The 27023-nt window shown below is 46.6% G+C and overlaps 1 protein-coding gene across 2 annotated transcripts in view; it reads left to right on the top strand.

Moving 5' to 3' along the window:
• Window positions 1-26710, top strand: part of FNDC5 (fibronectin type III domain containing 5) — a 56382-nt gene extending 29672 nt beyond the window's left edge. Inside the window, exons 3-6 of one of the 2 annotated variants that reach the window (XM_084816130.1) lie at window positions 2393-2591; window positions 4721-4810; window positions 17587-17720; window positions 24863-26710. In XM_084816130.1, the coding sequence (XP_084672256.1) occupies window positions 2393-2591; window positions 4721-4810; window positions 17587-17720; window positions 24863-24874 (435 nt within the window). In that variant the 3' untranslated portion in view covers window positions 24875-26710. Of the gene's footprint in view, window positions 1-2392; window positions 2592-4720; window positions 4811-17586; window positions 17721-24363 lie in introns of both variants that reach the window. The other variant, XM_084816129.1, reaches the window with a different exon arrangement.
• The last annotated feature ends 313 nt before the right edge of the window (window positions 26711-27023 follow it).

Raw genomic sequence — 27023 nt, 5'->3', positions numbered from 1 at the left:
GGCATCGGACGAAAGCAGCAAGAGAAAGAACATCAAACCCAGCAACTAACCAACCTTTATTTAAGGCAGAGATATTTTAAAAACTCTTTGCTTCTGGTAACACCCTCAAACTTCCCTGTGTTCTGATTGGCAGTTGCTTAGCATTTGAATCAATATTTTTTTACTCCAATTAAAATTGGCTCTATATTGATTAACTATGGGACCAAAACCCTTGGTAACATCTTTGTTCTCTTCTTTTAATTGAGGTCTGCTATACTCTAGACTTTCTTATCAGAAACAGAGAGTCATAAATATTTGCACCTCAAATTTCCTACCTGGTACCCAGTGAAGAGACAGACCCTGATAGCCACCACAAATCTGCCTTTTAATTAGGGAGCATGAGAAGCCTTTACCTTTAAGCACTGGAATAATAAAAAATACAGTTAAAATGATTCTCTAGGGTAACAACATATGTGTGAAACAAGTGATAGGACCAATGCTGGCCCCCAGGAATTCAAAAGTAAAATAAGGTAAAACTGAGTCAAAAGAAACCTGTGTCAAAACTGTAGATCCTTCACAGGGCTATGAAAAAGTAAGCAAACAAACAAACAAACAAACCACCCTATAAGGAATTAGGCCATAAGAGCAGAAGGGAAAGCCTGCCCTTACTACCAAAACAAACACACCAAAACAAAATAATATTGGTTACTAATAAATGCTAACTTTCAAAGGTTCATAAGTAAGATAAGGTTTAAAATCAAACCACCCATCTGTTCTTTCTAAAGGAGCACCTTCTGTGGCAGAGTTTTAGATTTCAACATAGTCGTGTGAGGAGAGCCATAAAATGATAAAGAAAAACAGGAAGATACAACGTTAAACGTGTTTTATTCCAAAGATTGAAAACAAACCCCTCTTGACTCTAGACCACTTCCTCCATTGCTAAGCATTTTCCTAATTAGTTCTGTGTCGTTCCATAACCAGGCAAGGACAGTTCAGAGATAAGCTCTCATTTTTTAGGTCTACTTTACTTGGGAGGAGGAACATTCCAGGTGCTGTGTTATCTTCCGGAGAGTCACTAGCCTTCACGAAGCATGGCTGAAAGGAGTATCCCTGCTTTATCATACCCTCCAACATTCCATGTTTAAGGCACTGGGACCCTTCATACCATCCTCAAGGTTGCGCTGTCAGCTTTTCTCAGTCTCTCCTTGTTTCCAGCAAAGCGGAGGAAAATCGTCATGATGTTTCTGCGCCAGTGTTTTAGCTCACAGGGAGTCCAGGTCTTGTGGGGTTCCTCCTTGTCCACTGTACCCCAGAACCCAGAAAAGAAGTCCAAAAATAGAAGATTAACAGGCCTATCTGTTCTCTGATTTCCCTTCCCTCCTTCCATTCTGTCATTCTTTTGTCAGAGTTTTAAAACTTCTAATACCTTGTGCTGTGAGCAGACACCCCCCCCCCCCCGCAAAAGAAAAATTAACATGAAAGCAAACATTGCTTTCTTGGCATGCTTGATTCAGCTCAGATGTTGTAGGCTTCCATCATGGTGCAGAAATTGGATCTTGTGCTTGCTTGCTTGTTTTTAGGCTTAGGGCTTTTGTTTAGGGGTATGCACAGCCCTTATCCAGTTGTAGTAGAAGCCCCATTCTGGGTAGGATTCTACTTTATAGTAGAGCTGAAAAGACATTTCAAAGATATTTTAAAATCTGGTGAATTTTCAGATTTTGAATTTCAGATTATGATGGTCAAATTTGACCTTGAAGTTGGACTTCTGAATTGAAATTTGACTGTTTGGATTGGTTTAATGAATGAATGCAGTTGATATAAAATGTACACAATTCTATTGCAAGTCACCTGTCAGAGCTTTTTACTTGTTGACTGCTTCTGCAGCTCAGCTGTCACATATTGTCAAACATCAACTGCTTGACTCAGATGTTTTCAAACATTGACTGATGCTGCATGCCCAGTTCTCATATGCTGTAATGTTAAATGTTGTTGTTAAAACTTTGGATGTAAAGTTGTGATAGCGAATATCAAATATTCAGGGAATATCTGCAAACACTTGCACTTCCAGAAAATTTTTAGGGCAATATTCATCATTAAGATGTGCAAAGGAGAATTTTGAGGAGAGGTTTTTGAAGCATACGCATTTCAGTTCCACGCTGTCATGGTGCCATAAAAACCTCATCTGGAAGCTCCCCCAGTGTCAAGTGCCTGGGGGGAAGAATGCATGGGGGCCACCTGTGGGGTGAGGTAGATGATTTAGCTCACCCCCTTGGGTCCCTTCACTCTCCCGGGTGGTCTCCCCATTCTTGCACTCTGGGGCAGACCCAGCTTTGAAGCAACAGGCCTGTTGCCATCACACTGAGTCTGGCCCTTGGCCTGTGTGTGTGTGTGTTTCCGCCCCCTCTCCCTGCAGAAGAAGGATGTGCGGATGCTGCGCTTCATCGAGGAGGTGAACACCACCACGCGCTCATGCTCCCTCTGGGACCTGGAGGAGGACACGGAGTACATTGTGCATGTGCAGTCCATCAGCATCCAGGGGCACAGCCCCGCCAGTGAGCCCATCCACTTCAAGACCCCCCGGGAGGCGGAGAAACTGGCTTCCAAAAACAAAGGCAAGCAGGAAGGAGGTTGTGCCAAGAGGCAGCGGCTGCCGGCCTGGCCCCAGAGGGCAGTGAGGTTGGACATGTCCCGGGGCCTCAAGGAGCCCAACCAAACCACCATGCTCACTGTGGATGTGCATCCAGGAAGGCATGGGAGAATTGCTCTCCCTTCGTGCCTCCTGCCTCTTCCAGGTGAAGGGTGCCCAGCAGTGCTGTCTCCTTCAAGGGCCCCACAAATCCTGTAGCTGGCATAGGCTGAGTGAAGAAGGATCCTTATTTCAACAACACAGCCGGACTGCAATGGAACCTCTGAACGAGGACTTTGCAACACCTTCCGCCGCCCCGCCCCGCCCCGCCCAATTCCCTTTCTCCCTTGAATCCATCAACCACGCCTTGGGGCATGCCGGGTGCTTGAGGATCCTCTTGGGTTTGTGACCTGTTGGGCCACTCTGATGCATTGGGCCTGGTGGGGGCTCTGCATCCTCGTCAGGGCTCATGTGAAAGGGCCAGGGGGCGATGCAGCCACAGCAGTTCCAAGCTTGCAAACAGCAATGTGGTGGCTGGGAGCGCAGGGGAGCGGGGACACGGAGCAGAGGGGTCTGGACTGGAGAAGCAGAGGGGAGAGCTGGCCAAGGGCACAGGATGACAGCTGGGCTGCAGGAGAGGACATGCAGGCTGGCAGGTGTGGCTTGTCACGGAAGGGTGAGGAAAGCAGCAGCTGCTGGAATCTGCTCTGCTCTGCTCTGCTGCCACCTCATTGCCCCACAGGGGGAGAAAAGGCGCCTGTGAGAGGGGCAGGGAAAAGTTGCTGAAGGGGCAGCTGAAGAGGTGGGCAGGCGGGGGGCTGGTTCTTTTTTGGGATCCGCAAGGCCAACTACATATGTCTCCTTGGTGCTGATCAGGAAAAGGCAGGAACCACCAAGCACACTGGGAGCCTTTCTTTGGAATAAGAGACATGTAAATAAACTCTTCCAATAGCCTATTTTTAGGTGCAGAGGCAAGGCTGGTCCAGAATGTTGTGCTGCCAAATTGTGCCATTCTCCACGGATCTGCGTGTGTCTGTGTGCACATGTCACTGACTGCTGAGGCAAAAGGGGGCCAGGAGGTGCCAGAATGGCATTCTTGCCAAACATCCTCAGGGAAAACACTCTTCCAAGAGATGCTGCCCCCGCCCCCTGATGACTGCCTACTAATAACACCTCAGTTTTGGTGAGAATCCTGCCATCACAAAACCCCACATCCATTTTGTCCTGGGACAAGCTACGTGCAGTCCCAGCAATGAAATGCTTGACACTGGGGGCAGGGATGCAAATACTAAGCAGAAGTGACAATACCTCGGGAGCTTTTCTACACGAGGTGTTTATTGTGCACTCATATTTCCTGATTCACAGTTGTTTATGGGCTCTTTAGATGACATCATGATCCTCCATGCTTTCCAGTGTTTTTTTTTAGAATGGGGAAAACAGGGTATTATTTCTGAGTGTGTTGTTTCACCTTGTGTATTTGAGTTATTCCACTATAGCACAGCTAGTCCTAAAGGTTATGAAACAGAAAAGCAGGAAAGGAACAGCTCTTTGTGTAGAGCTCGGAGCGCAATCCTGCGAGGAAACTGAATATTATTCAGTTTCTGAAGTAGATATTAACAGTCTCGTGTAGAGAAGCTCTGAGTGGCTAACACATTTCATGAACAACACACTCAAAAAATAGTTACAACACTGATTCATAAAACATTAACAACATAATCAAAGAAACAACGGGCATCACCCATGGCTGGCTTCCCAGCGGGAATTCTGCTGCCTGGGGCTGCCCGACAGCATCATGGGAGGTGTTGGCTAGAAAACATGACATGGGAAAGAGCCCATGGGCAGCATACAGATGGAGAGAGCCAAGCATAAAGGCCAGCTGGACCAGTCAGGGAGGGCCACACGAGAAGCAAGAGAAAGGTCCAGCCTGCCCTGGTGTGTTGAGCAAACAGAAAGCCTCCTGAGAACCTGCTGCAGAGCCACAGGAGGCTTTGGGGTGTGAGCTCACCCTTTTGTCACCCTTCACTCATCCCTTGTTTGTGGTGACAAAACCTAGTGTGGGTGGGTTGGAAATGGAGCTAACATTTGCTGCCTTTCTCTGTCTCCCTCTCTGTGCAGATGAGGTGACGATGAAGGAGGGAGAGAAAAATCAGCAGCTGCGAGCCGGGGAGATCCTCATCATTGTTGTGGTCTTGTTCATGTGGGCAGGTCAGTAGGAGTCCCTGTAGGCATGCAGAAGACGAGGCGGCTGGCCTGCAGTTTTTGATGGAATCATTCTGTGTACCCAGTGGTCTCAGGGATATATGAACAGATGGGATTATCATTCACATGATGCTTGATGCGGCCTTCCCCAACTTGAGGCCCTCCGGATGTTTTGGGTGACAACTCCCATCATTCCTGACCATTGGCCATGCTAGCTGGGGCTGATGGGAGCTGAAGTCCAAAACAACTGGAGAGCATCAGGTTGGACGAGGCTGGTCTGCTGCGCACTTGCTCTTAGGAACGATTCTCTTTGCTCTTGTGTTCCAGGGAACTAGAGAACAGCAGGTGGGTGAGCTGGTAGTGAGCTGTGTTAATACTTGGGTATTTACTTTGTCAAATTCCTGCCATCATGAGCATACTCAGCAAGATCCAGCTCCACGGGGCCAAACACCTGGTCTGCACAGGGGATATCTTGCATACTTAAAGTGGTTCTATATAGTGTGTGTGTGGGGGTGTTATATGGATTCCACAATTCTGTTAGAGCACAAAAAATGTGTCAGCTGCAGTATTCAACTTCCTAAAGTTTTTTCACTTTGCCAGAAAAAGTGGCAGGTTTCTAGCCTTTGAGCCTCGTGTGGTGCAGAGTGGAAGGCGGCAGTATTGCAACCGAAACTCTCCCCACCATCTGAGTTCGATCCCAGCGGAAGCTGGGTCTCAGGTCGACTCAGCCTTCCATCCTTCCGAGGTCGGTAAAATGAGTACCCAGCTTGCTGGGGGAAAGGTAGTCAAGACTGGGGAAGGCAATGGCAAACCACCCCGCTACAGTCTGCCATGAAAATGCCAGCGCAAGCGGCGTCCCTCTAGGGGTCAGTAATGACCCGGTGCTTTCCTTCTAGCCTTTGTGGCTGTAAAGATAAGCTTGAAAGTGTGGGAACACTGCCTGTTAGAAGTCTCCAAAGCCAGAGAGGAGGGGTGGAATAAAATCACCAGTGGTTGGGGAGGGGTTTCAGTGTCATGCCAAGCTACTTCCCCACCAAGCCTAGCAAACTAGAATAAATTATATAAAATTATTTCTTTATTTATTTGTGACATATATATACCTCTGAATATAATAAAATCCCTCAGCAGTATATTATGCAGACTTCAAGAGATTATGCACATCTGCTTGGTATTTTACTGAGTACAAGAAGACAGGTCCCTGCCCCCAGGGAGTTTACAATCTAAAATCCAGCACAGCAGAAGAATTGTGAGGGAAATGGATAGAGGGCTAAACAAGAAGAGCAGGCCATAATTTCAGCATTGTGTATTTAGGCTTGATTACAGTAAGCTTTCCCCAACTTGTTGCCCTCCAGATGTTTGTTGTTGTTGTTTATTCGGTCAGTCGCTTCCGACTCTTCGTGACTCCATGGACCAGCCCACGCCAGAGCTTCCTGTCGGCCGTCGCCACCCCCAGCTCCCCCAAGGTCGAGTCCGTCACCTCCAGAATATCATCCATCCACCTTGCCCTTGGTCGGCCCCTCTTCCTTTTGCCTTCCACTTTTCCTAGCATCAGCATCCTGTCTTCTCATTACGTGGCCAAAGTACCTCAGTTTTGCCTTTAATATCATTCCCTCAAGTGAGCAGTCTGGCTTTATTTCCTGGAGGATGGACTGGTTTGCTCTTCTTGCAGTCCAAGGCACTCTCAGAATTTTCCTCCAGCACCACAGTTCCAAAGCATCTATCTTCCTTCGCTCAGCCTTCCTTATGGTCCAGCTCTCGCAGCCATAGGTTACTACGGGGAATACCATTGCTTTAACTATGTGGACCTTTGTTGTCAGTGTGATGTCTCTGCTCTTCACTATTTTATCAAGATTTGTCATTGCTGTCCTCCCAAGAAGTAAACGTCTTCTGATTTCCTGGCTGCAGTCAGCGTCTGCAGTAATCTTTGCGCCTAGAAAGACAAAGTCTGTCACTGCCTCCACGTTTTCTCCCTCTATTTGCCAGTTATCAATCAAGCTGGTTGCCATAATCTTGGGTTTTTTTGTGGTTTAACTGCAACCCAGCTTTTGCACTTTCTTCTTTCACCTTCATCATGAGGTTCCTCAGCTCCTCCTCACTTTCAGCCATCAAAGTGGTATCATCTGCATATCTGAGATTGTTAATGTTTCTTCCAGCGATTTTAACTCCAGCCTTGGCTTCATCAAGCCCAGCACGTCACATGATGTGTTCTGCGTACAGGTTGAATAGGTAGGGTGAGAGTATACAGCCCTGCCGTACTCCTTTCCCAATCTTAAACCAGTCCGTTGTTCCGTGGTCTGTTCTTACCGTTGCTACTTGGTCGTTATACAGATTCCGCAGGAGGCAGACAAGATGACTTGGTATCCCCATACCACCAAGAACTTGCCACAATTTGTTATGATCCACACAGTCAAAGGCTTTAAAATAGTCAATAAAACAGAAATAGATGTTTTTCTGAAACTCCCTGGCTTTCTCCATTATCCAGCGGATATTGGCAATTTGGTCTCTAGTTCCTCTGCCTTTTCTAAACCCAGCTTGTACATCTGGCAATTCTCGTTCCATGAATTGCTGGAGTCTACCTTGCAAGATCTTGAGCATTACCTTACGGGCATGTGAAATAAGTGCCACTGTTCGATAGTTTGAACATTCTTTGGTGCTTCCCTTTTTTGGTATGGGGATATAAGTTGATTTTTTCCAATCTGTTGGCTATTCTTGTGTTTTCCAAATTTGCTGGCATATGGCACGCATCACCTTGACAGCATCTTCTTGCAAGATTTTAAACAGTTCAGCTGGGATACCGTCATCTCCTGCTGCCTTGTTATTAGCAATGCTTCTTAAGGCCCATTCAACCTCACTCTTCAGGATGTCTGGCTCTAGCTCACTGACCACACTGTCAAATCTATCCCCGATGTTGTTATCCTTCCTATACAGATCTTCCGTATATTCTTGCCACCTTTTCTTGATCTCTTCTGCTTCTGTTAGGTCCTTGCCATCTTTGTTTTTGATCATACCCATTTTTGCCTGGAATTTACCTCCGATGTTTCTAATTTTCTGGAAGAGGTCTCTTGTCCTTCCTATCTTCTTCCACTTCCACGCATTGCTTGTTTAAAAATAATTCCTTATCTCTTCTGGCTAACCTCTGGAATTTTGCATTTAATTGGGCATATCTCCCCCTATCACTGTTGCCTTTTGCTTTCCTTCTTTCTTGGGCTGCTTCCAGTGTCTCAGCAGACAGCCATCTTGCCTTCTTGGTTTTCTTTTTCTTTGGGATGTTTTTTGTTGCCGGCCGCCTCCTGAACAATGTTGCGAACTTCTGTCCATAGTTCTTCCGGGACCCTATCTACTAAATCTAGTCCCTTAAATCTATTCTTCACCTCCACTGCATATTCATGAGGAATATTAGTGAGCTCATATCTAACTGATCTGTGGGTCTTCCCTATTCTCTTGAGTCTGATTCTAAATTGTGCAATAAGAAGTTCGTGATCTGAACTACAATCAGCTCCAGGTCTTGTTTTTACCAGCTGCATAGATGTCCGCCACCTTTGGCTACAAAGGATGTAGTCAATCCGATTTCGGTGTCGACCGTCTGGTGAAGTCCATGTATAAAGTAATCTCTTAGGTTGTTGGAAGAGAGTGTTTGTTATGCATAGTGAGTTGTCCTGGCAAAATTCTATCAGCCTATGTCCCGCTTCATTTTGTTCTCCCAGACCATGCTTGCCTGTAATTCCAGGTGTCGTTTGACTACCCACCTTAGCATTCCAGTCTCCTGTAATGAAAATAATGTCTCTTTTTGGCATACTATCCAGTAGGTGCTGCAGATCCTCATCGAACTGATCTACTTCTGCTTCTTCAGCATCTGTGGTTGGGGCGTATATTTGGATCACTGTGATGTTAAATGGCTTACCCTGAATTCGAATTGAGATCATTCTGTAATTTTTTGGATTGTATCCAAGCACTGCTTTAGCCACTTTATTATTAATTATGAAGGCTACCCCATTTCTTCTGTGGTCCTCTTGTCCACAGTAGTAGATCTGGTGGTCATTTGATGTGCAGTGGCCCATTCCAGTCCATTTCAGTTCACTGACACCCAAAATGTCTATCTTTAATCTTGACATCTCCCCAATAACCACATCCAATTTGCCCTGGCTCATAGATCTTACATTCCAGGTTCCTATGGTGTGATGATCTTTAGAACATCGGATTCGTCGTTCACCACCAGCACCATCGGCTGTTAGCCGTCCTTTCGGCTTTGAGCTAGCTCCGTCATCACATCTGGGGCTAGTTGAACTTATCCTCTGTTCCTCCCCAGTAGCATTTTGACCATCTTCCAACCTGGGAGTCCCATCTTCCGATGGTATACCGACAGATCTCTGGTTGTACTGATCCATTTAGTTTTCATGGCAAGCATACTGGGGTGGGTTGCCGTTTCCTTCCCCAGGGATCGTATTTAGTCTGACCTCTCTGCCATGACCTTCCCGTCTTGGGTGTCCCTTCATGGTTTAGCTCATGACGTCATTGAGGTGCTCAAGCTCCAGCACCACGACAAGGAAACCATCTCCTTTGCTGGAATTGTACTCCAACACATCTGGAGGGCATCTGTCTGGGGAAGGCTGCAGTAAAGTATGGAGAGGATTTTTAGCACAGCATTTTTAGTGCAGCTTCCACTCATCCAGGTTTTCCTGTGTTCTTAATGTGCTCTTATCTAAATTGTTTCTTGGGGATGGGATAGGAGAGGACCTGAAATAAATGAAGAAAAAACAACACACTTCCCTGCAAAGTCCCAAAGGCCACCTGACCTTTTTGCCTTTATTTGTCTCATCAGATGTCTGTCAATCACCTGGCAAACATGAATTCTCCAAAGTGCCTTGGCCAGAATTCTAAGAAGCTAAAACTCACAAATCAAGTACAAAATTGCCACCTTCTGTTTCTCTCACAAACCATTCTCGGTTCTCTGTATTTAGTTTTTACTAGAGCTCACTTCTACCCCCTGTTAAAATGATAGAACAGTTAAGAGAATAAATGGCCTGAAGTATCAGAGCATAAAACGGCAGGATGGCAATAAACCCTGATCCTCTTAAAATCTGTTACCAGGAAACACACACAGTGGAAAAGTTTCCTATAAGCAAAACTGCTTTCCCTGTGATGTTGGTGTGATCAACCAAGTAGGGGAAAAGGGTGACCAGATCATGGTGAAGCAAAGCTCAGTCATCAGGAACTTTTCCTTCCCAACCCTGTGTCCCCCCAGTCCCCGTGCCCCTGCCCCCCCCCCCCGGCTGCCAATACAGGTTTGGGTAGGAGATACAGCAAGATCTTTGAAAACACAGCCTCTTCTTGGCATCAGAATTAACCTGCAAGGAAGCAGTGCAATTGTGGGGTTTCAGACAAGAGGCACAGGTGCTCCTGAGAGGTAATTGAGTATGCCAGCCCTCCCCAGCTTGGTGCCCTCCAGATGTGTTGGAATGCAACTCCCATCATCCCCAGCTAGCATGGTCAGTAGCCACACTGGCTGGGGTTGATAGGAGTTGTAGTAAAATAATCTGGAGAGCACTAGATTGGGAAAGGCTGGGATATGGTCGTGTGTGTGTGTGTGTGTGTGTGTGTATAGGGGGGGACTTTAATGGCGTTCCAACCTGCGCCATCAAAATCAGTGGAATTGTGCTAGTACACGGTCTCCCTAATGGTCCAAGCCTTCTGATATAATTTTTCAAGCCCATCAGTGGGTTGTCTGTGTAAGTCATTTGTGAAGAGAAAGGTGCTGGGACTTAAAACGTGCCTTGAGTCTGCTTTACATGACCAGATGACCCCTCTTCTCCTTCTGTCTATACTATAGTGCCTCATATACTTTAGCCCAGTCTCCCCCAACTTGGTGTCCTCCAGATATATTGGGCCAGGGCATGCTGGGAGTTAAAGGGCATCTGGAAGGCATCTGGTTGGGGAAGGCTGCTGTAGATGCTTTCACAACTATTGAATAATTATTCTCAGTCGCAGTACTGTGTAGTGTCCAAGTGACTGCGCTAAGAACTGGGAAGTCCCTGTTTGCATATTGCCTTTGCCATGAACTCATCCTGTAGCCTTAGGCAGATCTCTCTCTCTCTCTCTCTCCCCCCCCCCCCCCGGCCTTCTGCAATATGGAGATAATAGCAGCATCCCTTACAGGGTTGTTGTAAGGATTGCAGTGAGATAAGAAGTGCTGTGAATATTAAAAAATGTTTATACAGATGCGATAAATCACAGGTGGGCAGAAGATAGATTTGGTTCTACTGATCACTAGCAATTTGCAGTAGGTTGGCAAGGGTTTCTGATTCCCAGTTGTTTAACAATAGCTGAAACCAAGTGACAACCTCCCCTCCCCCCCCCTCACACATACCATACATTATACTGGTGAAATGAAGAAAGCGTGGGGTAACCAAGCATGGAATGTTTGTGTGTGGAAAGAGGACTGACAGCTCCATTCAGTTCTGGAATTCAGCACAAATTCCTGGGCTTCGAATGCTTTACTTGCATCTTTTTTGTGCGCATCTTTTGCACCAGGCTCTGGTTGATAGATCTTGGGGTTCAAGTAAAAAACACAGCAGATCCCGCAAGGCTCACGTCTACCCACCCCCACTATAAATACAATAAAATATTCATCGTGCTTTTTGAGTGTTCAAAATGACTCACCTGCATGAGCTCAGTAACCTTTATTACAACAGCTCCACAAGGTAGGCCCCTGAAATTCTCATCATCCCCAGTCCAGATTGCGGAGGCTGAGAGAGGCCACATGAGAGGGGCTTGTCAGCGGCAATGAAGTGAGCTCATGGCAGGGCTGAGATTGGACCCACGGACCTCCCACCACCACAATGCTCCTGCTGTTAGCAACTGCACTGCAACAGCTCTTGGCGCTTCAGCTTTTCCTGGCATTTTAAAAACAGGTTCTGGGGCTGAGGCCTCCAGCCACTTCCACGTTACCTTGCCTAGTCAGGTGGGAGCTGCCAAGCATGAGTTAATGCAGCTTGGTCCTGTTGGCTTCCTGTGTTGTGTGTGCATCCCCAGCTCCATTCGACAGCTGCTTTTGCTCCTTCTGCTGCATGAAACATTTATGAAAGCAGAAAAGCTCTCCCCATGAGATCTGCAATTGCTTTAGCTGGAGGAGGAGAAGGGGGAGGCTGGGAAGGAGGGCCATTTCAGGTGAAAACAAGCACGCCAGCTAACTGTATAATCCACATTCTTCTCTGGGGAAAATGCCTCCCTTCCTGGTCAAGTTTTCAGTCTCCTAGCCAAAGGGCTTTCTGGTTTAGCGTTGGTCATATGTACACACATCTGGCCATATTAATGTGCGATGTGAGTGAAACCAACCCAAGTAACAAACTGTGTGGTTAAGATAAAAAAGAGTCACAGACCTTATGTGGGTGCAGGACAAGGCTGCTGAATAGCCAATCCTACTGAAGTATTTTAAAAAACAGACATGTGCAGGGCACACGTAAGTTCTAAAATTACTTATTAACTGCTTTAAATGTTGTCAGCCCTTCTGAGCCCAGGCGGAAGTAATAAATCTAAGGCTTGTTCTTTCTTACCCCCTCCCCCATATTTGGGATTTGGGGGGTTTCCATATCAGAAGGCATGCCTTCCAGCCTGGATCTAACTCTAATTTCTGGCCTCCTTTTACAAACTGTATGCCACCACCTCAGGCCAGAACTCAGGGAGTTCCACATTCATTTCTATGGAAGGAACACATTCATTGAAATACGAGGAAACACAAAGCTCGTCCTTTCAATGAATGGGGCACCTTTTGCAGGTGTGTGTGAGGTTCCCCTGGGTGACTCAGAGTCCCTGGACCTGCAAGTGATTGCTGGATTGGGACACTGGCCTGACTATCAATCTATTACAAAGATCCATGAAGTACTTTAAAGACTAGCAAATTTATTGTGGCATAAGGTTTTGTAGGCTAAAATCCACAACCAGGCTGGATTTAGAGGCAGGCAACCACCTGGGTCACTGGAAATGCATGTGCACGCATGTGTGAGACTCAAGGGGCACCTGTTACAGGCTATCTATCCAAGTATCCATTCAACAGCTGAAACAAATCCTACAAACAATTCATCTTTGCTTGCAAAGCTGGAACTTGGATCTGCATGGCTGGCATTGCATTAACAGTCTCTTTTAAAACAAAGAGCCAGATATTTACAGCATTTAATGCTCATTTGACAAATGGTGTGTGTGTGTGTGTGTGTGTGTGTGTGTGTGTGTGAGAGTGAGTGAGTGAGTGAGAGAGAGAGAGAGAGAGAGAGAGAATGATTGTGATCAGATCCACATGTACAAATGCATGTCTTAATGACAGGGATAAACCTTGCATGCAAATAGTGCATCAAAGGCATGAAATGGGCTACAAATGCAATAAAAAGGTATTCAGAAATTGAACAAATGGAGGGAGTACCAAGGATGCTTGCCTAGTCTATGGCCAACGTGGTGCACACTGCACCTATCTGCTCATCTCTCTGTATCCATCCTGCAAATTCTTCCAGTTACCATCCACTGAAGCTGGAATTCCAGTTCTGCCTTGGATGCCAGAATGCTGAATCCAGAATTAAATATTCCAAATGAACTAAGGGAACTGAGTTATGGAGCTGATTCACTGGTCATGTTAAAGACTGCTTAGTTAAAAGTTCAAGCTGACATTTCCTCTTGGGTCCTGTTCTCTAAGGCGTGGGAAAGTGCCCCCTTTCTTGGGTGAGGACGGTCCATTGTACTGCTGCCCCTTCCTGGTACAGTCATCACTTTGTGTTTGCAGCATGCAGGCAGAAAGACTTCCTGTTCAAGCACACTGAAGCACAGAGGCTGCTGTGGCAACCACCGCTTCACTTCCATTTGTCACCGGTGCTGCCAGGGCTTGATTCCAAGACAAAGGAATTTTCCACTATCCTCTTTCCTGTCATCCTTGCATGTGTTTGCAGGCCCTCTCTCCTAAGCAGGCACCTGCTCTTGGTTTACAAGCAAATACAGGCCTACCTTTGGCCCTTCGACACAAGCAACGTCTCCAGGTTGGCTTTGCTTAAAGCGACGTTAAGTAATCTGTGAGAGGAGTCAACTCCAGCTGCAATGTGCTGTTATTCCATCAATATAGCATCTATATTGAAGGCCAACTCACTGGTTCTATGTACTGAGTAACGATTTTTTATAAGATCTCAGATATTTGGAGAATCTGTACTGCATTGTTCTTGTGGTGGTGAAGCCTCTGACATAGTGAGCTGAGCTGATGTGATGGTGCCAAATGTTTATAAAACATTCTGGTTGCTCAGGGAACAAAACTGTCAGAATGTTTGCAGGTCAGCTTCTGGGGGAAGGGAAATATGTCACTTTTGCTGGGATGAAAATCTCATACAGGGCCTAAAGACAGTAGTAGCTCTGCTGGGTGGGCTCAGGAACGAGAAGAGGCCCTGGAGAAGTGGCTGAACAGGGCCGGCCCAAGATACTTTGCTGCCTGAGGCAAAAGATGTGATGGCACCCCTCCCGTTCTATGTGCCGAAGCTGACTGGGCTGGCAGCTGAATCTTTCTTCAACACTGGCAATGAGAGCACATCCTCCATAGCACCTGAAGGCAGCAGGCTGACGTAGACACAGGCGCAAGGAAGCTGTGTGGCCCACAGCTCTGCCACAACTCCTGGCTGCCATCTGAGGTGACTGCCTCACTCTGCCTAATGATAGGGTTGGCCCTGTGATTCAAGGAAGGGTGCGAAGTAGCTAAGAGACTGAAGAAAGGGGGCCCTAAGAAGAGGGGTAGAAAGTAGAGACAGAGGCTTGAGGAAAAGGACAACTGAGGTCAGAAATGAGATGCAAGTGCTCCAAAGAAACTTCACAACGCTTCAGGTCGGGAAGCTGTGTGCTGCTAGTGTGGTGAGTGCGAGGGAAGCAATAGGCCTGACGCCTAGCTTGCCACAGGACACAGCTAGGATGACGGTCCGGTGGGCCAGAGAGGGGAGACGTAGTCCTGGACAGGATGGTGGTCAGCTATCGGGTCAGGCACGGTGCGGTGTTGTTGTTGCTGCCTGCTGAGAGGGGTTTAGACTGCTGGACTAGTCTCAGTGGAGGCTGATGGCGCCAATGGCAGTGAATCCGCTCCAGGTTTCAGTCAGAACTCTAAAAGAGCTTGTTTACAGTTCTGACAGAAACTCGGAGCTGATTCCCTGCCCCATTGATGCTGGAGCCACCAGCCTCCACTGACTAGCTTGAAAGGATGGGTTTTAAAGGGCTGCTTGACTCTCCATTGGCTTCCAAGGCCTCTGGAGCACCTTCCCTGTGGGGTCAAGCTGGCAGCACTCAGGCTGGCATTGCCACCTCCCTCTCTTGCCCTGTGGAGTTTAGTCTGACTGGCTGCTGAAAGGCCTGGAGCGCAGGTGGTGCAGGAGGTCAGGTGCCACTGGGGACTCGGGTTCGAGATTTTCCTCAGCGCTATGCAGGGAGCTGGCCAACAGGCGGGGTGGCTGAAGGAAACCGAATGAAGTCAGCAATGAGGTGAAATGCTGGGGCCTAAGGAAATAATGGATGGCGGAGACATGGAGCTGAAGGAAGGAGACGCCAAGAAAGAACAGCTGAAGAAATAATCTCACACAGGGCCTACAGCTAGGAGGTGTTGAGCACTACTAACAGGAAAGAAGTGAGGTGTATGGGTTGTGGGGGGCAGAGATCCAAGAGGGCATCAGAGTGCTCACTCTGGGGCTGCCATGACAGCGAGACAAAGGCTGAACAGAATCAGTTCTGCCAGGTGTGGATTCCACAGTCCCTCCAGCATATTGAGCAAGCAACCTACCTGGCCTCGGGAAGGCCAAGAAGCGGAAGCAGAGAACTTCACACATTGATTTGGACCCTCCGTTTAATTCCTTGGGTGCTTCTAGTATCTCATGAATGTTCAAAATTTGCTGAGAGGAGTTTTGAGAAGTTTTAGAAGCAAGTTTGTTTCAGCTCTGCAGGTTGTAGTTGTTCCAGCTGATAACCCATCGTCGATTTGTTCATTCAATCCTAAAAAAAGCAATTTTGGTTAGTTGCCATTAGGAATGGGAGAGAAATTGGCTTGTTCATATTAGATTAAGAACCAATCTAATTTGCACTTCCCAAACTAAAATGCAACCTGGACCACAATTATCCTTCAGTTTTTGCACTTCTCCATATTTTGTGATGTAGTTCTCTGATCAAAAAATGTGTACAGAAATGCATAGATTAGGTGAAATGCATGCAAATTATCATGGGTACCTTTTAGCCCCAAATGTGCAAACTGATGCAGAAATGGAACAGAACAAACCCATGCTTCAAAAAGTTTGAAAGTTGTAGAAACCAAAACAAGCAGATTTGTTCATCCCTAGTTCCTGTCGGAATATCCAGTGGAAATGAGTTCCTGAGACAGATTATTTGCTGTGTCATAAAGTGTTTTATAACACACTTCTATTGTGAATGCCCCCCCCCAGCCATAATTTTGTTATATAAACTGAAAATGAGGAAGATGGTTTGTTTGTTATATAAATGTGTACTCTTATTCTATAGATCTTTATAGAATAACAAGAGGGAGAGAGAATCTCTACCTGAAGGAATGTACAATCCAAATTTTAACACTGGGGCAATAACTAGGGAGAAGAGGGATGGCAAAGATGAGAGGATATGCACAATCACAGTTACATGTACTTAATTTTGGTTTAGGGTGAGAACAGGATCCAGTGGAGGCTGGTGGCTCCAATTTTGGTGGGGCTATGGTTCCATTCTGGGTTTCAGTCAGAACCAGACAGAAGTCTAAAGGAGCTATCCAGGATGCTGAACCCTCTCAGCAAAATGGGTTCCACACCTTGGATCACTTCTTTAGATTCCTGGCTGGTTCTGACTGAAATCCAGAACGGAAGCACGGCCCCACTGAAATGGGAGCCACCAGCCTCCACTGACAGGATCTTTCCCTTCCTCATGGGGGATCTCTACACCTCAAGTTTATTGCGCATTCATGGTTGCTCACTTGCTGAATTGTGCAAGTCCATTACATGACATCGTCATTGTCCAGTCATTATTCCACTATTTCCTCCCACCTATCCTGTGTTTTCCTCAAACGGGGGTATTTTTCCAGATATGCGCAAAGGGAGCGCCATGTCCTCCCTATGCATTTCTCCGCTAGCATGAATGAAGCGCTGAGTGTGGTTCTTGGGGGCGTGGCCATGATGTCGACGGTGGTGACAAAGGTCTAATGAGCATTCAGCCTTCCCGCTCCTGTGCCATTTTGGCTCCTCGCCATCAGCCTGCCTGTTCAAGGCAGAGCGGCAGTGGGGGGGGTCGGCGGAGCAGAGGAGTGGCGGAGCAGCAGGGACTGGCCCAAAGCATGGAAGAGGGAGGTGGGGCCCGGGGAGATTGCGGGGTCTGTCCGCATGTCAGTCCCCATCCACCAGTAATGTTCAAGGGGAGGGAAAGGAGCAGGAACCGAGGAGCAAGTGTCGCTGAACCTGGAGCGTGTGCAATGCCTCTTCATGGAAACTTAATGCTGTGGGAACGGCCATCTACAGAGCGCGTGGAAGCAGAAAGCCCCGTTTTAAATGCAGGATTTTAGACTGCTGTAGAAATGCCCATGTTTAGTTGCTCTTCTCTCCTTGCAGACCTTGGTGTGGGTGAGGCAGCTGAGGCAGCCATATTAGGAAAGCTCCCCGAGGCAAGGCTCGAGGCTCATTCTCTCAAGGTTGGGCCTCGCAGCTGGCCAGGGGCACGAACGCTCCGTGGCCCACGGGGTTGTCCTTTCGGAAAGCTGTCCCAGCAGTGTGACCTGAGATGTTTTCTCTTCCCCTCAGGGGTGATTGCCCTGTTCTGCAGACAGTATGACATCATCAAAGACAATGAACCAAATAACAATAAGGAGAAAGCCAAGAGCACGTCTGAAGCCAGCACCCCCGAACACCAGAGCGGGGGGCTCCTGCGTAGCAAGGTGAGGAGGACCAGTTGGGCAGGGGGCCCCAAGGAAGCTGGCTGCTCCAAAGGGAGCCACTGACTCTTGACAGAAGCTGAAAATCCATGTTCTGCCTCTCCTTATAATCCACCCAAACTAGAAAGGGCTGGCTGGGTTGAGGTGGGGGCCCATAGCCAGAAATGTTGTGCTGTTGATGCCATGTCATAAGCTGGGGTTAGCCAGATGGCCACACCTCCTTCCCCTGGCCACGCCCCTTCCCCCCACCAACAGTCATTGGGTGGCTTCCCAGCTTTTCTGCAGTTTTTCCCCTATTCTAAAAGGTTGGAATGCCTCTCCTGAGGCTTCATTACTGGCAGGAAGAGGTTAGGGCTCAATCCTATGTGTTTAGACAGGAAAAAAAAGTCCTATGACTCCCAGTATTCCCCAGCCAGCCATGCTGACTGGGGAATACTGGGAATTGTAAGACTTTTTTCTGTCTGGACATGCATTGGATTGTGCCCTACAGCTACCATATGCCATCACCCCACCACTGGAATGCAGCCTCCGAGAGCTTCTCTGCAATCGGGTTCAGCCCATGGGTTGAAAGGTTCAACACCCCTGTTTATCATATAGTCAGTTACATGTTAATAAGTGCTGAGGACACAAGTGCTGTTCAGCCACCCCAGTGCCGCTGCAGGTACCTTGGAATGGTGGACTTCTTCTTGAGCGATCGAGTAAAAGGCTGTGGGCAGTGATTCCATTTTATCTCTAGAAGTAAATGTAAAAGAGCGAGAGAGATTTTTAAAAAGTGAGAAAGCGGATAACTCAAGGAAGTAACCTGGAATATCCTTGAGAAGGGACATGTTTTCCTACCCACCCACCCCGGCCTATGGCTGCAGCCTGAGCCTGGCTCTGACAGATGAAACTTTAGAAATCCCTTTCTGCTCCATCAGATTTTTTATGCTTCTATTTCCCCCATCCTGGCAGACTGCTCTTGCCAGCCACAAACTTGTTGACTGTAGAGAAATGTGGGCCATGTTCCGCAGATTATGCAGTTGAAGGAATTATTCATGCCACAGTACCCTCCGGTAGCAGAAGTCACTTTAGGACACACAAGGTTCCTGGCATATTGGGAAGCTTCCGTGTTTCAAAGGAGTGAACAAGGCAGATTGTTTGGAAACTACCTGAAGCTGGCACAAAGTGAGAGTGATCCATTTGGGGATCCATTCTAATAGCAGCTCCAGAGGACGGTCACATCTACACCAATGCCCCATCTTCCCAACTGCAGGCTTCATTCTGGGCAGCCTGCTCCCCCCACTCCAGAGGGCACTGACCAGCTCAGGCTGTGCCAAGACACTTGTGCTAAAATGCTGAGCCACAAGGTGTGCTGGCCAGGGTGGGTGTGTCCCGCACGGGACACCTCTCTCAGGATAAGCGGCTGGGTGCACTGAAGCATCAGCGTTCCAAGCTGGACTGCAAACTTTAATTAGGGGTCTTTTTTGAAGCTGTTTTGGTTCGAGTGCATTAATGTAATAGGGAATGAAAAGGAAAGTACAGAAGGTGCCCTTTCCTTCAAACAGTGACCTGGTTCGGACTACACAACTGCCCACCATGAGTTAATTAACCATTGGGGTGCTTCAGCATGTACTGCCCACCATTATGAATATGCAAGCCCCGGCCGGGGGTTGCATGGCTTGTCGTGTTGTCTGAACTCAGACAGTGGGAGTGGAGGGTTGAACAACCTTCACCTAACTCACAGTCTGTTTTAGGGTTGTGCAAGGGTTGTTTAACCCTCAAATTAGCCCTGCCACCTGGGTTCCGACGACACAACAAGCCACGGCAACCCCTGACAGGGGCTTGCATATTCATAATGGCAGACAGCATGCGCTGCAACTCCTCATGGGTAAATTAACCCTCAATGGGCTGTCATGTCATGCAAATTAGCCCAGTGTGTGGTAGCTTTCTCCTATTAAGGCTGCAATCCAAAGCACATTAAGCTCCATTAAACACAGTAGGACTTACTTCTGAGTAACTATGTATTAGGTTGTGCTGGCAATTGCAAGTTATCTTACACTTTCATCAATATTGGAGGAAGAATCTATAATGAGATGTTGGTTGGGCTGCTTGATTTAGTGAATGAATTAGATAGATTAATTGATTAGAACACTTTTGAGTAATTAGAGGAATATTCACAATTAATCAGATATATTCATATCCTCCCCTTCATGGATCACTGCCTTGCTGTGGCAAAGGGGCTTGCGTAACTCAGTGAAGCCATAAGCTATGCCGTGCAGGGCCACCCAAGATGGGCAGGCCATGGCAGAGAGTTCTGACAAAATGTGGTCCACTGGAGAAGGAAATGGCAACCCACTCCAGTATTCTTGCCAAGAAAACCCCATGGAACGTATCACAAGGCTAAAAGAGATGACGCCGGAAGATGAGACCCTCAGGTCGGAAGGTGTCCAATATACTACTGAGGAAGAGCAGAGGGTATTTCCAAGTAGCGCCAGAAAGAGTGAAGCGGCTGGGCCAAAGCCGAAAGGACATTCAGCTGTGGATGTGTCTGGTGGTGAAAAGAAAATCCGATGCTGTAAAGAACAATATTGTTTAGGAACCTGGAATGTCAGATCAATGAATCAAGGTAAGCTGGAGGTGGTCAAACATGAGATGGCAAGATTGAACATCGACATCTTGGGAATCAGTGAACTAAAATGGACAGGCATGGGCGAATTTAATTCAGGTGACCATCATATCTACTATTGTGGGCAAGAATCCCTTGGAAGAAATGGAGTAGCACTCATAGTCAACAAAAGGGTGGGAAAAGCAGTACTGGGGTACAATCTTAAAAATGATAGAATGATCTCAGTACGAATCCAAGGCAAACCATTCAACATCACAGTAATTCAAGTCTATGCCCCAACCACTGAGGCCGAAGAAGCTGAGGTTGATCGGTTCTATGAAGACCTACAACACCTTCTAGAACTAACACCAAAAAAAGATGTCCTCTTCATCATAGGGGATTGGAATGCTAAAGTAGGAAGTCAAGAAATCACTGGGATAACAGGCAGGCATGGCCTTGGTGTACAAAATGAAGCAGGACAAAAGCTAATAGAGTTTTGCCAGGAGAACACGCTGATCATAGCAAACACGCTTTTCCAACAGCACAAGAGACGACTCTACACATGGACATCACCAGATGGTCAATATCGAAATCAGATTGATTATGTCCTTTGCAGCCAAAGATGGAGAAGCTCCATACAGTCAGTAAAAACAAGACCTGGAGCTGACTGTGGCTCAGATCATGAGCTTCTTGTTGCAAAATTTCGGCTGAAATTGAAGAACGTAGGGAAAACCACTAAACCATTCAGGTATGACCTAAATCATATCCCTTATGACTATACAGTGGAGGTGAGGAATAGATTTCAGGGATTAGACCTGATAGACAGAGTGCCTGAGGAACTATGGACGGAGGTCCGTAACATTGTTCAGGAGGCAGCAACGAAATCCATCCCAAAGAAAAAGAAATGCAAGAAAGCAAAGTGGCTGTCTGATGAGGCTTTACAAGTAGCTGAGGAAAGAAGGGAAGCGAAAAGCAAGGGAGAAAGGGGAAGATATATCCAACTGAATGCAGAGTTCCAGAGAACAGCAAGGAGAGACAAGAAGGCCTTCTTAAATGAACAATGCAAAGAAATCGAGGAAAACAACAGAATGGGAAAGACTAGAGATCTCTTCAAGAAAATCGGAGATCTCAAGGGAACATTTTGGGCAAAGACGGGCATGATAAAGGACAAAGAAGGCAGGGAGCTAACAGAAGCAGATGACAGTAAGAAGAGGTGGAAAGAATACACAGAAGAACTATACAGGAAAGATCTTAATGTCCCTGATAGCCATGATAGTGCAGTCACTGAACTGGAGCTGGACATCCTAGAGAGTGAAGTCAAGTGGGCCTTAGGAAGCATTAGTAACAACAAAGCTAGCGGAGATGACAGTATTCCAGCTGAGCTATTTAAGATCCTAAAAGATGATGCTGTTAAAGTGCTGCACTCAATATGCCAGCAAATTTGGAACACTCAACAGTGGCCACAAGCCTGGAAAAGGTCAGTTTACATTCCAATTCCAAAGAAGGGCAACGCCAAAGAGTGTTCAAACTACCGTACAATTGCACTCATTTCACATGCCAGCAAGGTTATGCTCAAAATCCTACAAGCTAGGCTTCAGCAGTATGCGAACCGAGAACTACCGGAAGTACAAGCTGGGTTTCGAAGAGGCAGAAGAACTAGAGATCAAATCACCAACATTCGCTGGATCATGGAGAAAGCAAGAGAATTCCAGAAAAACATCTATTTCTGCTTCATTGACTACGCTAAAGCCTTTGATTGTGTGGATCACAACAAACTGTGGCAAATTCTGAAAGTGATGGGAGTACCAGACCACCTTACCTGTCTCCTGAGAAACCTGTACGAGGGTCAAGAAGCAACAGTAAGAACAAGACATGGAACAACCGATGGGTTCAAAATTGGGAAAGGAGTACGACAAGGCTGCATATTGTCACCCTGCCTATTTAACTTATATGCAGAGTACATCATGAGAAATGCCAGGTTGGATGAATCACAGGTCGGAATTAAGATTGCCGGGAGAATTATCAACAACCTCCGATATGCGGACGATACCACCCTAATGGCAGAAAGTGAAGAGGATCTCAAGAGCCTCTTGTTGAGGGTGAAAGAGGAGAGTGCAAAAGCTGATTTGAAACTCAACATTAAAAAAACTCAGATCATGGCATCTGGCCCCATCACTTCTTGGCATATAGAAGGGGAAGAAATGGAAGCTGTGACAGATTTTATTTTCTTGGGCTCCAAGATCACCGCAGACGGTGACTGTAGCCATGAAATTAAAAGACGCTTGCTCCTTGGGAGGAAAGCTATGGCCAACCTAGACAGCATAGTAAGAAGCAGAGACATCACCTTGCCGACAAAGGTCAGCATAATCAAAGCTATGGTTTTCCCAGTAGTAACATATGGCTGTGAGAGCTGGACTATAAGGAAGGCTGAGCACTGAAGAATTGATGCTTTCAAACTGTGGTGCTGGAGAAGACTCTTACGAGTCCCCTGGACTGCAAGGAGGTCAAATCAGTCAATCCTGAAGGAAATCAACCCCGAGTGCTCATTGGAAGGATAGATACTGAAGCTGAAGCTCAAATATTTTGGCCACCTAATGCGAAGAGAAAACTCTCTGGAAAAGACCCTGATGCTGGGAAAGACTGAAGGCAAAAGGAGAAGGGGATGGCAGAGGATGAGATGGCTAGATAGCATCACCGACGCAATGAATATGAACTTGAGCACACTCCGGGAGAGAGCGCAGGACAGGAAGGCCTGGCGTTCTATGGTCCATGGGGTCACGAAGAGTTGGACACGACTGAATGACTGAACAACAATTCATATCCTGATTAATCACAGCATTTCAATTACTCAAAAGGTTACAGTCCTTTGAAGGACCAAGTGAGGGGATGTTCCTTCTTAGATCTTGTTTTTGGGAAACCTGGTGAGACGCATGCATCATTCAAAAACCAGGACTGTCGTTGTTACTCTTCCTTATGTAGAAGGGAAAGAGATGTGGGGAGGGCTTGGCAGTTCTTGCCTCACCCAAGGCCAGAGGGATCCTGGGCAAAGTGCCCACCAGAGTGGCACTTCCCCCCAAGTATACTTACCAGGCATGGTGGCAGTCAAGGGTCCCTTCTCCTTCCTTTTTTTCTTTACTAGAATGGCGAGAGTGATGTGAAGTGAATTGCCAGCCGAAGCCGCTGCAGCCACTCACCGTCTTATTTTCACCCATTCCCTTTGCCAAGCAAGAACCCTGAGCTCTCCTCCCATTCCCTGGCTTCTGTTAAGAGCGACCTGAGGTTCCCCCGTGGCCTCTCCTGTCTTTTGTCTTTTAGCAGTGGCTTACCAGCCTCACTCGCTTCTGGCTCCACTTCCCTTGGCCACAAGTAACTGCAGCTTCTCAGCAGAGGGCCCAGTCATCCCCATTGTTTTTGCCACAATATGCTTGCCCGCCATCAGCTTTCAATCTATCTGACATCATCTTCCCATGAACCTGTCTTATCCCTCCCTTCTGTCAGATTGGCCACTGGGTGGGGCCCACTCCCTTAAGTCTAATCAATCAGTTAATTGGTAACAGCCCTAGGACTTAGGGCCCACGTTTTGGTAATATTCAGATTTGCCTTCAATGTAATTGATTCATTGATTAGTTGAAAGGCTGATGATTGAGTAACTAATCATTCTTTAACCGGTCCACCAGCCTCATCTATCATAATGGTAGCAGTCTGCCTCCCAGAGAGGGCAAGCTGGCAGTTCGGATGAATCCCCATTTTGCAAGAAGGTACCTATCAGGTGGCATTTCTTATATCCAGGTAGTCCAATGTACACCTTCCCTTGAGCCCTCCTACTGATCCACAGTACATGACTATGGTTGATTCACAGCTGGTTTGATTCCTCCTTTATGCTGCAGAACAACATGGATGTAAAATACCTCCAAAGCCAGATTTGCTGTGACCTCTTACTCATCAAACATGCAACTGTTTAGCCCCAGTTTCACCTCCAGTCCAAACACTATATCCCCATTTTCCCCTGGGGTACAGTGTCTTCACATTCCCAACTGCTGTATTTCTTTTTCTCTCTTCTAGTTTCCCAAAAACAAGCCTTCAGTGAATATCATTGAAGCATGACAGCCTGATGGATGGACTCCATTTCTCCTTCTTGCTCTCAGTTTCCCCCTCCAAGATCTGGCAACCCAGGAGGTGAAATATTGTCAGAGCTGTTTAGAAAGAGCCCTGCTCAGCTGCAGATTGCAGGCTCAAGCGTCTCCATCTTTGCCCTAGAAAAAAAAGAAGCCCCAAAAACCTAACCTGGTGTGGATAGAAAGAAATGCCGTAAGGACAAATATATTGAAAGAGCATACTGAGAATGGAATGTTTCCATGAAAACCGTCCATGTGATGACTTGGGGGCAGCCTTGAATAACTGAGCTAGGCTGTGCCATTCACACCAACAACTGTCCATGTGTTGGTGGGGCTAGCGGGGGTGTCATCTTTCACCTTGGCCGTCTGTCTCTGTCTTGTCCTACAACTTCAGTCTCTTGAGAAAAGTTTCATCTCATTACTGGTTTGCTTTCTGTTTACCACAGCTCAATTTTTAAGTAGGAGATGCTGTCCTGGATTCCAGACACCACTGCCTCCATCTCTCCTCTTCACAGCAGTGCCAGAGAACACCCTTTCCTTCGACCACAGACCAAAACAAGGACTTTGGCTCTAAATTCCAGGCAGAGGTCTTGCTGTTTGTGTTTTAAGCACAAACAGTTGTTTGCAGGCATTCAATCTTGTTTCTTAAAAAAACAGAAGCACATGAGACATTCCACCTGGGCTCTCAGGACTCCACTAGCTGCTTATTATAGGTTATTTTGAGCAGTTGTGAGTTTGTTATTTTCCTTCCAAGTTTGGTGTATTGTGTGTTGTTTTCCCTACTGGATAATCAACAGAGAATGCAAAAAAAAAGAAAAAAAACAAGTCCTCCAGCTGTACAGAACAGCAAGGTCAGACAGTGACCATAGACATGAATCAAAGCATTTTCACCATCCCGCCAATGCCCTGTCTACACACAAACCTGAATCAATTTCATAACCACTTTCACTTCCATGGCTTTTCCCAAAAAATCCTGGGAATTGTAGTTTGGTGAGGTGCTGAAAATGATACAGGGCTTTTCTCCACGAGGCATTTATCATGTGCTGGTCATTTCCTACACATAGTTGTTTATGGGTTCTGTAGACAACGTCGTGACCCTCCAGTTTTACTTCTATGTCTTACCAGCACTTTCGGCGAGTTTTTTTTTAGAACAGGGAAAATGTGGCATTTAATTGTGAAAGCAAAAGAAAGCATCATTTCCTCTTGTTCTATTTGAGCTATTCTGCTATACTGCAGTGCCATCTAGAGGTTATGTAGCAGAAAAGCAGGAAAGGAAATGCTCCTCATGTAGTGCTCAGATCTCAATTCTTCTTCAAAACTGAAAATAGATACAGCAGATTAACAGCTGATTAACAGCCTCGTGTAGAACAGCTCACAAACATTAGAAGAGCCCTGCTGGGTGAGACCAAGGGAAGTGTGTCTAACATCCTGTTTCTATCAGTGGCCAACCAAATGGTTCTAAGAAGCCTGCAAGCCTGTCCTGTTTGTCCCTAGCACCTAGTCCTCAGAGGTATACTGCTTCTGGACATAGAGGTTTCATTAAGCAGTCATAGCCATAATCCATCATTGAGTCTATACTCCATGAATTTTTGTGATCCTTTTTAAAGGCCCTGTAGGCTGGCAATCATCTTGTAGCACTAAATGCCATAAGTGAATTGCCCATTTTGCAAAGAAGTGAAAAAGAGTGAACAATTCTCTATGAGAGATACCAAACCCCCATCCCTGCATAACTACAGTTCCCAGAGTTCCCTGGAAAGAAGGGCTGTAAAGCCCATAGTTATAACTTGTGCTGTGGGTATGCCCTCATTGAACCATTTCTTCTCAGTATTTGTACTCGGCAAGGAGGTCTGATATAATCTACCCACAGTGTGCCAAACAGTTTGATCCTTGAAAGCATAATCTCTCAGCCACACACACCCCTATTTAACTCTTGCTGTGCTGTGCCCCCAGCAAAGTCAGGCATGTTTGCATGGGAGTGACTTGCACCAACAGGTGGAGTGTTTGCTCTGCACTTGTGTATGAATGCACGAAAGACCCGTGGAAGCCACAGCCCCAGATAAGAGCTGAAATTACTTCAGGAAGAAAAACGTCTCAAGTAGAACCTCACTCAACTTTGCCTGCAAAAGTTCAAGCAAATTGAATGGGTGTTTTTGGTTATAGTGGTGTGTTATTTTAGAGGGGGGCTCTAAAATTTTGGATTCTGTCATTACTTAATGTCACTGCCTTAATGTGTCTTTTCAGCAAGACTTACTAAGTTTTTTTTTAATCCCGTAAAATTGACTTCTACAAAATCAAAATGTGAGGAAAATCTTTTTAGTTCATTTATTTGCACCCTACCTTTCCCCTCTCATTTTTCCATCACAACGACCCTGTGAAGGAGGCAAGGTTGTGACTTGCCCAAAGCCACCAGGGAGCTTCATGGTTGCGTGAGGATTTAAATTAGAATTTCCCACACCCCAAACCCCACACTCCAGGCGCTGTGGCATAAGCTGCATAGACACAAGAAGTGTGTGCTCAATCAATGTACACAGTGGGGCAAGAGGGGCAACAGTCCCTCCCCAGTGTGATAGCTGTATGCAGTTGCGTGGGGGGGGGGGGAGCTACACT

Source organism: Heloderma suspectum, chromosome 10, assembly GCF_057233095.1.
Source record: "Heloderma suspectum isolate Gila_16-S chromosome 10, 16-S_ref, whole genome shotgun sequence".
NCBI lineage: Eukaryota > Metazoa > Chordata > Lepidosauria > Squamata > Helodermatidae > Heloderma > Heloderma suspectum.
This window is presented reverse-complemented; position numbering and strand designations above follow the sequence as displayed.